The sequence below is a fragment of the Notolepis coatsorum genome, assembly GCF_963971535.1.
Source record: "Notolepis coatsorum genome assembly, chromosome: 4".
Lineage (NCBI taxonomy): Eukaryota > Metazoa > Chordata > Actinopteri > Aulopiformes > Paralepididae > Notolepis > Notolepis coatsorum.
The window spans coordinates 79,593,040-79,606,383 of record NC_140168.1 but is presented as its reverse complement, the minus strand read 5'-3'; the positions used below and the strand labels follow the sequence as shown (position 1 = coordinate 79,606,383).

At 41.8% G+C, this 13,344-nt stretch overlaps 1 protein-coding gene across 1 annotated transcript; it reads right to left on the bottom strand.

Annotated features, from left to right (window-relative positions):
* Positions 1-1,561: 1,561 nt before the first annotated feature.
* On the bottom strand, positions 1,562-12,250 carry mllt11 (MLLT11 transcription factor 7 cofactor). The gene is made up of 3 exons (XM_084313710.1): positions 12,113-12,250; positions 4,722-4,906; positions 1,562-3,862 (listed from the first exon to the last, which is right to left on the bottom strand). The coding sequence occupies exons 2-3, from the start codon at positions 4,896-4,898 to the stop codon at positions 3,767-3,769; spliced, it is 273 nt and encodes a 90-aa protein (XP_084169836.1). The 5' UTR covers positions 4,899-4,906; positions 12,113-12,250; the 3' UTR covers positions 1,562-3,766.
* Positions 12,251-13,344: the final 1,094 nt, after the last annotated feature.

The following is a 13,344-nucleotide window of genomic DNA, read 5'->3' as shown; positions in this document are numbered from 1 at the left end:
GGATCTCTGGTAAACGGTACCGTTTATTTGTATATCTGTCGTAAATGTCATGATATATATCTGTGTATTGTGTATGTCATAAATGTCATTATGAATTGAAAATGGGGGACCCTGATGTAAACAAGACATGTCGTCTGCATCCCCTTAACAATTGTGTGTATTGAGCCGTACTGTATTGTACCCATTCTGCAATCTGTTAATAAAATGTCCAATCAATCAATCACACTGTATATTATGCACTTTACTGTTACCTTGGACTCTGGTTAGATGCCAACTTATTTCCGTTGTACTCTACTTATGCTGTACGATAATACATTTGAATCCAATCTCATGTATGTTTCTAAATAAAAAATCCTGTAATAAATAATTCTGTAAAATCTTGACATTGTTTGTCTATACTTTCATGTTTACTTGGCTTGCAATCTGCATTGAAAGCAATACACCAAACCTGACTAATCCCTACACAAATGCAGTGTTGACCTATCATAATCAGTGGGGGTGGGAATCACCAGAGGGCCCACGATACAATAGTAGTCACAATATTGTAGTATCATTAACTTTTTTCAACTACAAATTGTGTCCCCAATGGAAAACTTAACATCTGCAATAGAAATATACATTTGTTTCATCCAAAAAGATGACGTTTTCAGTCTTTTCACCTCATTCCAATTATTTTAATTTGACAAGTAATTATTGTATTATATATAAATGGATACTTGCTCTCACTATCGATATATCGGCACACGCTATATTGCTGTATCGATTTTCTTTCCCACCTCTAATCACTGAGTTGAGTTCACCAATGGTAAACCTCAACACTCAGGCTGGGTGATAATGAGAAAAATAGATGTCATTCACAATAATATATTCATTGGGCCTTTTCTTCAATAGACCTTTTAATGAACAGTCTATTATCTTTGGCCCCAGTTTATTTACTGTTTTTGCTAGTACAGTTGACAGTGAAATACACTGGAGCCAAAGCTGTTTCCTTAACAGAATTATTCTGAAAAGAATGATGGAAAAGCATGTTTTTCTAATCCCAGTTGATGTGCACTATATCTGACTGTGATAACAAACTCATTTTCAAATGACATTATTAAAAAGGAACATGCCAACATTATGGGAACTGCGCTTACTGTTCTCCAGAGTCCGACGAGATAAATACCATGTCCTCAAGTAGAAAGCTAGCCTAGCTTAGCACAAATTAATGGAAGCGGATACGGACCACTAGCCTAGCTGTTGGCCAAAAACCTCAGTTCTAAGCTAGTGGTCCGTATCCGCTTCCATTCATTTGTGGTAAGCTAGGCTAGCTTGCAGCCAGGTAGGTTTCTACTGAACTCACAGGAAAGGAAACTGGTATCCATCTTCTTGTCTGACTCTGGAGAAGACGGTAAGTGCATTTCCCATAATGTTGACATGTTCCTTTTAAGGTATTATCCTTCTCAATCATTGAGAAATCTTGACATAAATATGAGTTTAAAAATTGTGATATATCGCCTAGCCCTACAAAATGTCCATTTGAGCAATAAGTTAATACACAGACACTGGTATTGATTAGGGTTTTTATTTCAGAAAAATCGGATCACAATTGTGTGTCAGATTTGGGACACCTCAATGTACTGAAAGAAGAATAAGGGTGGCATCTCCTACCAACCAACAGCACTGTATTTACTTCATCTAGTATGCAGTCATCGCCACACCTCAGCTGTTCAAAACATTCTCATGCTTAAACATTACAGTAATCATCTGTACTTAGTGTCTGATTTACTATAAACTACTCTTGGAAGTACAGTCAGTGTACCAACACCATCCCTAACCTAAATGGCTACAAGTAGCCTAGGAGTAGTAACATCGACTCACACAATCACTGTACTTGCAGTAGCACTTGAATAGTAATGAAAACACGTCAGTAACTTGCATTCTCTCCATGGACATTCAACTGTAAAACTTCTGACAAATTGATATGCAGAAAATAAAAAGGTAAAGGAGACCAGTTCTAGCAGACACCAGGGCTCTTAACGAGTAGGAAGGCTGATCTGGGGTCAGTGACCACTTGTTTTAGTGACCTTATTCTAGCTAAAAGGTGCTTACATAGTATTGGAGTACAGTCAAATGTGGACTTCACACCCAGTTTTACCACCAGTCTCTACACTAGTTTGAGGCCTGCTCAGGGCAAACTGAAAATAGCAGCATACTGAATAAATAAGTACATACTCTCAGGAAGGGGTCGGGGTGAGGCATCCCATGCAGTACGGCCTCCGGACCAGGTCAAAAAACAAGGCTACCAAAGTAAGTAAACGCAAAAGATAGGAAGGTCATTAGTATCCAACGTTGCCATATATGGGAAATGTTACACGCTGTACCAGGGGCTTAAAATGATCTTATTTTGAGGAAAACTTCTGGTACACGTGTCATAACCATAACCTACACAGAAACTAAATAACATGCTTACCTTAGCTCAAGTTCCACATAGCCTATCGTTGTGCAATCTTCAAATAGGCTATTGTGTGTGTGATTTCCATCCCCTAAACAATGACAGGAACTCAAATTACTTTGCCCTTAAGCAAAGGGGGACGTGAATAAGTAGACTGTTTACAACCGCCAACACTAAGCCACAAAATGATCAAGTTATCGTACATTATGGGACTTGTCATTATCGATCGCACAAACACGATAATTATTGTACATCCGTTTGTGCTACTTGCTTTTAACCCTCTATGGCATACCGTTGCCCTCGGGGAACAAACCACATTTTTGGCGTGCGTCATTTAAAAACATTCTTCCCTGCTCTCGGTAGCTCGGCCTCTGAACAAACCCATGTCCCGATTCATATCATATAAGACCACTGTAATTGTTCTTCAGCCGTGTGTGTGTGTAAACACAACTATTGTAGAGAAAGGGGAAGAAGGCATGTATACGAGCACAGCAGTAACTGTAACAGAGGTCGGTCCTCAACTTTACTTCCTTAAAAAAATACATGCAGAATCTCTCAGGTTCCATCCATTTTGGCACAAACTTGGGCTCTACACGACAGTCTGAAAATAACCATTCAAAACTAAACTATGGGTGGGGAGAGGGGGGGCACATAACATGTCTTAATATAGACGAGACTGGGTCACCATAGCCTGGATCCAGCCCCCTGAATTGCCCATTTCGGTCTTTTTTTCTCTCGAAATTCCTAATTGTATGATAGAGTTCACATGATTCAGGAATCGTGTGTAAATGAATGATAGAATTATGGCGTTTGGAAAAAATGGGGCCTGGATCCAGGTCAACTTCCTCATATCCTATACATTTCCCTATCGGTAGACATAAATTAATAAATAGTAATTGCGTTAGGAGTAAAAACAAGTGGATTTTGAAACAGACTTCATAATACATTATGCAACAGCTCCTCTTTGGACGACCAGAGTCAACAGAAGGCCATGATTCACCCAGACGAGGGATGAGTCTCAATAGTCATCCTAGGGGATGATTCTGATAACCACTGGTATTTCACTGTCGACAGAGAGGCTAATCAACTTATTGGAGCGGAGATTTTCGACTGCCGCCCCCCCCCCCCCCCCCATACGTACTCTTTTTGTCGTTGAAAATGTGTCCCTAGAGTGTGTGGAGATGGCTAAAAGAGACCGGGGCTAGTGTAATCAGAGCTATTGATAATCATCCCAGGTCAGTGGACGGACGGATGGAGGGTGAGGGTGGGAGAGGGGGGAAGGAGCGGTGTTGGGATCGGGCGGGGCGGAGAGGTTTTGACCGTTGTCCTGTTTCACAGCAGGACGTTGAAGTCGGCCAGCAGGGAGTCGATGTCAGCAAGGGGAGGTTTCCAGTAGTTGAAGGATGAGTACTCCCCCGACAGCTCGCACTGGAGGAGAGGGGTTATGCGTTTTAACAAACCTTTATTAGGCACAATTGTGACAGTCGATACAAAATACATTCTGTAAATATACTCCAAACACAATAGTTCCCCCTCCACAACTCTACCCCTATGAGCCCAAATCTTTTAAATCTCTAAAACCCTCCATTTAGCAGGTGAGAGATGGAGACATTAAATACTTTGTAAATATTAAACATTCAGGCTAGTAGGTTGGGGTATGACACGCTAACGGCTGGTGGTAGTCCAGACTTGTGTTACGCACCAATTCTTCACAGGACACAACAGCCTGTGACCTCTTCTTTGTCTAGGCTCCTTGCAAGACATGTGTTCTTTCTATGAAGTTATTTAATTTCTATTAATGAATGTCTTTCTACTGCATTTTATGTGCTTTTATTCTGTAAATCTTATGCTAATTTATACTTATGTCTATTCTATGTCCATTTTACTGCTCTGAAGCACTTTGGGCTACAATTCTTGTATGAAAGGTGCTATACAAATAAAGTATTATCATCATTATTAATAATAATAATTTCAAAATGATGTCTATTCACTGTGGATAAAACACTGGCCTCATGTTTATTGCTCGAGTTCAGATGGCCTGAGGTGTGGCCAGCAATAGCAACCCCTCCCGCTAAGAGGTCACTGTTTGACGGCATTACATACCTTTAAAGATGCACAAATGTAAACTTATTTGAGATAATACAAATTAGTTAATAGCGCTAGTCCACTCAATTTCAGAGCAGTAACTCTCATCTGAGCTAATGGCTTGTTCAAAAAGACTGATGCCAACTGTCTTACAGATATCAAGAGTAATGGGAATTGAACCAGCAGCCTTCCGGATACCCACCTCTTCATCCAATTTACTCTTTATGATAAGCTGAAATGCCTTATCCTTTCCTGGGATGCTATTGGTTGGTTTGCTGTCCATCACGGCCAGATCCTCCAGCTCCGACAGATCTAGGGATGGGAGTGGTTGCCTCCAGAAGAGGAAGGAATCATATTGGCTGTTTGACTTAGTCAGCATGTTTGTGCCTAGAATATAAATAAAAAAGAAAGAAAGTGTGTTGATAACAGACATCAAAATTATGATTACGTACAGTAAATTATGTAAGTTTATGTCTGTGTTAAGTTCTATGTAATGTTTTTACTTAAAAAGGATAGTTCAGATTTTTAGAACCATAGACCGATTTCTGACTTACCAATGTTGTTGTAGTAAGAGTCCTTTCTCAGCACAATCCATGCTATTTATTATGCTAGCTCCCAATAGTTAGCCACAAACCAATGCTAAGTCAATGGGGTTGAGCAGGGCTTAATTTGTTATTTGATCAGATCACTATCATAATCTTAATACATGTGTAAACCGTGTAAGATTTTATGTTATGTGTTCCGTCATTCTTTTAATTCGTTCTTAGTTTACTAAGTCACTTGTTTAAGTCGGCATAGCATATTAAGACTCTTTTGGCTCAATGCTGGAATCAGATAATGTTCTTGAGAAACGTCAATCAGGTCACTGCCTGCCCGAGCGCACTGTTTGAGTTTCGCTCACGTGAACTCGCCTACTGCTGACTCAGCACAGTCGTCCGTCCCCCCCCCGGATCAGCACCCTCTCCGTGTTCCTGATTTACAAATTAAGCACTGGGGTCAAGCTACCGTCTGTACAAGCTAACCGAGTTTCACTGGAATCTACTTTGCAACTTTGCAGTGGTTTGTAGCCAACTAGTGGAAGTTAGAATTAGGAACAGCGCAGATTGTGCTAAGAAAGGATTCTACTGATCAACAACATCATTGATTGTAGCTAATAGGAACAGGGTTCCAAAGATCACAACTATCCCTTTAACCGTTATGCAAGACATCTATGTGACAGTTGTTGTTGCACATTCCAACAACAAACAATTGATATGCCCCAGTGACCTCCTCTATCCCCAATTAAAAAAAGATTAAACGATACCAAGCCTGGGTTTTTTGCCACCGTTTGGCAACATTACAGATTCTACAGTACCTTAAAAGGTGCTATAGATAAAAAGGTTTATGTAGAGTAATTATTAAATATACATATAAAATAAATAAATAATACATACAGAGCGTTTAGAAAGGTGCAGGAAAAAAAGTATTGCCCCCCCCCCCCCCCCCCCAAATAATATTGATTCGTTTATTATTTTAAATGTATTTGCAGGTCCAAAATTAACGTTGTTGTTTACATGTTGCGTGCATGCATCGCCTCCCTACTGCGTCTCTACAATTCGTAGCCGCATTTCTGCAGACCCCTCTCTGATTGGTTGAGGCCATTTCTGCAGACCCCTCTCTGATTGGCCGAGCGCACGCATGCGCATGAGCCGCGACAAGCTCCTCTAGCCAGGAGACGAAACTCCGTTAAGCTCCAGAGAGAGGCTGAAAACCCACAGTTGTTGCCCGACGGATGGGAGCCGAATCCCGGATCCGAGTTTTCTGATGAATAGCCCCAAAACATGGAGGTCGCGAACGCAATTTATACGCATGGAAGTATTGATTACGCCATAACGAATCATTAAAAAAATATACCGTTAACTGGAATATGTTGCGTGTGCCTTTACACATATGTTGGATAGGATTATGTAATTGGTGGGCGGCTACGTGGCGTAGTGGGCAAGGCGCTCGCCACGAATGCGGAGACGCTGGGCTCGCCTGTTCGAGCCCAGCGCTCCACATTGCTTTCAGTTTAGCTGGTCGTTCATACTAATACACATTGGCCGTATTAGGGGGTGGGAAACTGATGGGTGGGGATCGGGCGTTGTGGACAGCGACTCCTACAGGTCGGTTGGTGCGCCTGCGCAGTAGAATCAGGAAGTGTCGGGGGCAGCGTGAGCCTCCCACGCGTTACTCCTCGCCACTGAGAGATCGAGCTGCGCAGGTGAAAAGATGCGACTGCTGTTACCTCAAGTACCGGAGGGGACTTGTGCTATGTATGACTTAGTCCACATTGCAGCCGGCTTGTGGGAGGCAAGAAACAGCGTTTGTGACAGGGGAGGGTTGAATTGGATGATACGAAATTGGGATGGGAGAAAATATAGAAAATGGGAGAAAAAGTGGATAAAAAAAAAGGATTATGTAATTGGTTTGTCATTAAAAACCAATAATAATCGCTCGCCGGCTTCGCTGACCAGAGCTCTCTCAGATTCAAAGTTTTAATTGCAGCCAGGAACATACATGTTTCAGAACCAATGTGTAACTAGACAGTTACAATATAACATTTATATTAATTAACCCAGTTAATGCCTTAAGAGAAAGAGTCTGGTGGTCAATTGCTACGGAAATGTTGTGTCTTACTAATAATAACTAATTCCTTGGTCAATAGAAGTCTCTGTGATACTTTCTGAATATGATTTGGGAACATCAAATGGGCAGGCCGCGAAATAACAACGTTACAATGTACAGTTTCTGACAGCTGGCTGTGTTGAGAAATGTGCATAACGTTATACGCGAATCTGTTATTATTAGTAAGACACAACATTTCCGTAGCAATTGACCACCAGACTCTTTCTCCTGGCTAGAGGAGCTTGTCGCGGCTCATGCGCATGCACGCGCTTGGCCAATCAGAGAGGGGTCTGCAGAAATGGCCTCAACCAATCAGAGAGGGGTCTGCAGAAATGCGGCTACGAATTGTAGAGACGCCTCCCTACTTCCCATTTCCCGACATGGAATCCACCCGATTGGATAAATGACATGCTGGTGCTCTAGTGCGACATCTAGCCTTTCAGAATGTTATCTACTGCACCTTTAGAGAGCCAGAGTAAAGGAAAATAAGGCAACAGTCTTTAAAAAGAGATTGTGGGGCCGCACACTTCTTACATTGATCATGTGGCAAAGGAACCCTTTAAAGTATGTAACACTGGAGCAGCTAGATCTGGCCACGGTATTGTACTATTTTCGTTACACAACAAGAAATAGCCCAGACAGACACCATGCAGGCAATATAAGCTGTGAAATGTAAAGCTGAGCAATATACTGTTTATTCTTGTGGTGCAAAGCACATTCCCTTCATGAGCTTTAAAACTAGGTCTATATGGAAGCATATAGTTAATGTAAAGGAACACATTTTGGGAATTTTTGCCATCTACCCCCAGAGACAGACGAGAACATTGATATACATTTAACCTCCATCAGTTTTAGAGTTGTTGGAAGTTGTATTTCTTGACTTGACGAATGACTGGGATTGAGATCTGACCGCCTGCGACACCATGTCGACCACTCAGAATAACTTCACCCCGTGTCAACCCAGTATTTTTGCAGCTTGCCATCTGCGAGGAACTACAGACCATAACTTGTTTTGGGAAGTGGGTCACGTAACCAACTGCATATCTCTCTATATATATATATATATATATATATATATATATATATATATATATATATCTGAGAACATTTTACACAAATTTTTTATTCAAGAAACTGGTACAAACAAAAAGAAAAGCCACCGTCAGTGATTAAATACATACCGTATGTACAAACTAAAGGTCTCTACATGTGAATCCGTCTTCGAGGAAAACACCTCAGGCTATTTTTACAGAAGTGTTTTGCTCTTATTTTTAGAAGTGGGGCTGTGACCTCAAAATGCCATCTACAGACCAGGGGGCTCACATTGCTTCCGCTTTCAAACTGACAACAAACATTCACAAGAAAGTATGGTATTTCTCCAGAAATCATTCCAACTCATGTACTATTTGGAATGGATGACAGTAGTTGAAGAATTAAATCCAATTTAGAACTTTCCTTCACTGTGAACTGGCAGTGTGTACTGTAGTAATTTGTTCTCATCAAAATAAAAATAAAATATATCTAACCATAACTAACCTTACTGTCATGCACTTGTCCTAATAAACTAACCTACACTGTAGCACTCAACACTTTGATGAACATTGTTACTCAGCTGATAGAGTTGTGCCCTTCCTGATGACTTGTCCTACAGAAGTTGTAAGTCGCTTTGGATAAAAGCGTCAGCTAAATGACTAAATGTAAATGTCATCTCTCAAGGAGAACGGCAGTGATGTTTTACTGCAGGTTTACTTCACTGCTACAGTTAGTTAGAAGTTTACATGTCATATCCTTCACTGCATCCCTCAATCGCCCCCTGGCTGTAATTAATGAGAGCCTATGAGGAGACTGGATGGAACGGATGACGAGGGCAATCCTCATTATCCTCATATCACAGTGGTATGACGGTTGTGCTGAAGGGTCTGCAATTAGGTAAAATTAGACCTAAAATAATCCCCCTTTAAGTTAATATGTGGGAGTTAAGTTATTATTTACCACATAATGTTACACTGTCTGCCTATTGATTGCATCTCAGGTTATATGACGGTGCTGCCATCTAGTGGGCCAGAGGTGGTTTAGTGTTCCCTCGTATCTGCGTCACTTCCTCTCTATGAGCTTGTGACGTTGAACTTGACCGGACACGGAAGAGAGCGGACGTACACACGGCGTTGCTCTCGTTAACGTTATAGTTTGACGGTGACCAAGTATGTAAAGTGGCTTACCAAGCGGACATTATACCACCAAGAGAGAGTGAGTTTTAGTACCCAGCTAATTTGATGTTTAGTAAACGTCTGGGATTAGCATATTACAGCAGACTATAGTATTCCCCATCTATCGTTACCAGTTAGCCGAAGCTAGCTAGCTCGGCGCTAATACCTAAAGTAGCTTCGGCTCATGCTTCGATAGCTGCTCTATACTGGACATATCAGTCGATATATAACACAGACCAGAGAACATTTAGATAAGGTCTGTGTCGCTGTAAAGGGACACAACTAGTCCTGAGAAGTAGCCATAGCAGTAACCTGTGGTACAGAGGGGACCAGCGTGTCTGCAGCAGCTGTCGGCGTGCGCCGTGCAGCACCACGGAGCGGAGCGAGACACTCGGACCACCACAGCGGAGCATCTGGTCTGCAGGAGCAGACTACTGGCGCCTATTGGACCGGGCAGCGTCTTCCCGCCCTCATCAACATGCAGCGGTCTACTACTCCTCATCACCTCCATCTCTCTCATCCTGCAGAGGGAATTGTTCCTCTGTCACAGTGGTAACCGCGGCAACGTTTGGCCAGAACACTTTATTAGAACTATTTGGGCGCCCATCTAAATTTAGTAATAGTATTTAATTAGGCTTTGTGTAATGTGATAACAATATTTTGTATGTATCCTTTTTCCCTTTTTTGCTTATATAAAAGCATTATGTTTCAAACAGTTTCCTCGCTCTTTCTAGTTTAGGTGACTCCATTTTAAGTTATTCACTCAGTTGTGTATTTGGTACAATTAGTTTAAGAGTTAAGGCATCCTACCACACCCCCTAAGGTGATAATTATATACAGTCCTCTAAGCTCCCGCACAACGGTAATTTCAGTTTTACCATGGCACCGGTTACTGTGCCGTATTTTAATACTTTACCACTACTAATGATCATTTACCATGGTACTACAACCCTAATGATGATATACCATGGCTTCACCATCAAGGCAGAAAAAAAAATTCTGGCCTGAGCCACACATCCCTGCTGAGATAGTACCATAGAATCCATCATCCCTGCTGAGATAGTACCCTAGAATACACCATCACTGCTGAATCATCCCTGCAGAAATAGTACCCTAGAATCCACCATCCCTGCTACGATTGTACCTAGAATCCACCATCCCTGCTGATATAATAGTACCCTAGAATCCTCCATTCCTGTTGAGATAGTACCCTAGAATCCACCATCCCTGCTGAGATAGTACCCTAGAATCCATGCCATGACACAAACCCTCAGCTTTGATGAATGATCTCTATTCTGTAAAACTGTTCCATGCTGTGCCCAAGGAGTGGAACCTTCTATCCGAGAATACCGTCTATCTAGGGGGAAATCAATCTAGAGGGAATTATTTTTGTTGCATGTTGGCAGCTTGTCATTAGCTTAGCGTTTAGTTTTCAGTGCAATGACGGTCAAATTAATTCAACATCCATGCATATTATGCACCCAGTCTAGCCTGATCGATTGATTGACAATTGTATTAACAGATTGCAGAATGGGTACAGTACAGTACGGCTCAATACACACAATTGTTAAGGGGATGCAGACCAGAGAAAGACTTTCGTCTCGTTTGACATCAGGGTCCCCCATTTTCAAAATCATCATAACTAACTAATTAGGCTACAATTTAAGAACCACTAAAGGATAATACGGACACGGTACTGAGGAGAGATGGCTGGGTCATTCCATGCCATGCCACACCCAAATACTAAAGAGGGAATATGTATGCCATCAATGTCCCCAGAGTCATTCGAGGGGGACAGAGATTGAATTAGCAACCCTACAGATTTTAAGGGACAAGGTGATGTAATACAACAGTGGTATCTGAACCATACCGACCTCATTAATGAATGAGACCACAGCTGAAACCCGTTCTTCTAACGGTGCCAGGGCGACGTCAACGCCCATTGGGGAGAGAAGACACCCAGGATGACCGGGGTTGAGGTTGATTGATTGATTGATAAATGTATTAACAGATTGCAGAATGGGTACAGTACAGTACAGCTCAATACATACAATTGTTAAGAGGATGCAGACCTGAGAAATACTTTAGTCTTGTTTCCATCATCAGGGTCCCCCATTTTCAATTCATCATATAGGTCAGATCTGTGAGGTCAGAGCGTGTTGTCAACCCGGTATTTCTTGCTCGTCATCTGTGAGAAACCACCGACCATAACTAGTTTTGTAAAAGTGGGTCGCGTAACCAACTGCAGATCTATAAATATCTGAGAAAAATGTGAGCGAACATTCTATTTCTAGCAAGTAAAAATAATGACAATGCGTTTTTTTCGCACGACACAATTGGACAATTCTGTAAACACGCACTCATAATACCATTAGAATATTTTTTTTTAAGTCAGTTCATTTTATTTTAACCCCGGTTGATGTATGTTATTGTTGTTTATGGTATTATAAAAATAAATTAGATTTATATGCATAAATAGGCCGTCCGTGTCCCAGCCGACCATTTGGGAACACTATTCGTCTATTTTTTGTGCTTTTATGCTTTTTCTTTCAGGATTAAACCTAATTTCAACAGCTTTTCATCTACAAACAATGTCAATATGTTGCAGCGTTGCGTTGCGTTGCTCCGTTTTTCATTCTCTGGAGCGCGGCGCAGCAGTAGGTGCAGGCGGCGCAAATCAGGTCGACGACGATTATACCCGCAAATGATAAAACATTTGAAACAAGAACATTTTATTTACCTTTTGTGAGCTAAATGTAGAAAGAAGTGTCCTGTTCGGGTATTGCTCGACTGTCTTTGTTCGCCGTGAGGGGGTAGCGACGGCCGTGCGCGCGGTGATGTCGGTGCTGCGTGTATGCTCTTCTCTCTCTAGCACCGGGTCTCTCGATATAAAGCTGGGAACGAGGTTAAGCGGCGGACGGACAGCCACGCCCACGCGCGCACGTAGGCCTGCTACAATCTACCGGGCGAGAAGCATGCAGCTGCAGAGCCGCAGAGCGGCGCTCTCAGGTCCTCAGAACAGGCGTCACCGGCAGCAGTTCTCAGCAGAGTAGTGGAATTTCGCAGACGCGTCTAGGGAGTCGCGCTACGGCAGCAGTTTTCGAGGAGGGAGTAGAATTCCGCAGAACACCGGCTCTGAGGACCGCTCAGCAGCGCCACCCACCCAATGGCTGAATTGCCAATGGCTGAATTGGAGTATTGCACTGTGCGGGCACAGCTGTGAGATCCGCGCGAGGCCAGAGGATGTACATGTATGAGTCAATTAACTATACTTTTGCTCACACAATATCTTGAATGAATGTGTTTATTTATTTCGAACATAAATTGAAAATAAATAATAATAAAAAACAAGTAATAAACAGATTAAAAAACAAACAAGCAGGAGAAGTGTAAACATATATGTATTGTATTCCTACCCCCTTGATTGATTGATTGATTGAAAACTTTATTAACAGATTGCAGAATGGCAATGGGTACAATACAGTACGGCTCAATACACACAATTGTTTTAAGGGGATGCAGACCAGAGAAAGACTTTCGTCTTGGTTACGTCAGGGTCCCCCATTTTCAATTCATCATAACACATGACATACAGATAGACAGTATTCAGTATACCTTCACACTATTATCTTATGCAACTCATATTCACTCCACAAACTGAAGTATACATACATTGTTGAATGAACAGCCTGTTTCTTGAAGTTAGACTCTCCTCTAAATTGTAACCCCCCTCTCTATAACAGAATTGTTGGATGTTACCCGGGAGTGAATTGTTTCGTGCTTTAAACATGATTTGTGCTGTCTTAAATTCAGCCAGGTCCCAGAGTTTCATGGCATGTGATTTAAAAAATTGTGTGTTTGTGTGTTCCAGATACCAATATACCTTATTAATAATAAAATCAAAATAAAAAATTTATTTGTAAGGCCCGACAACACGTTAATGTCCCCATGGGCCAGGTAATGGTATACTTT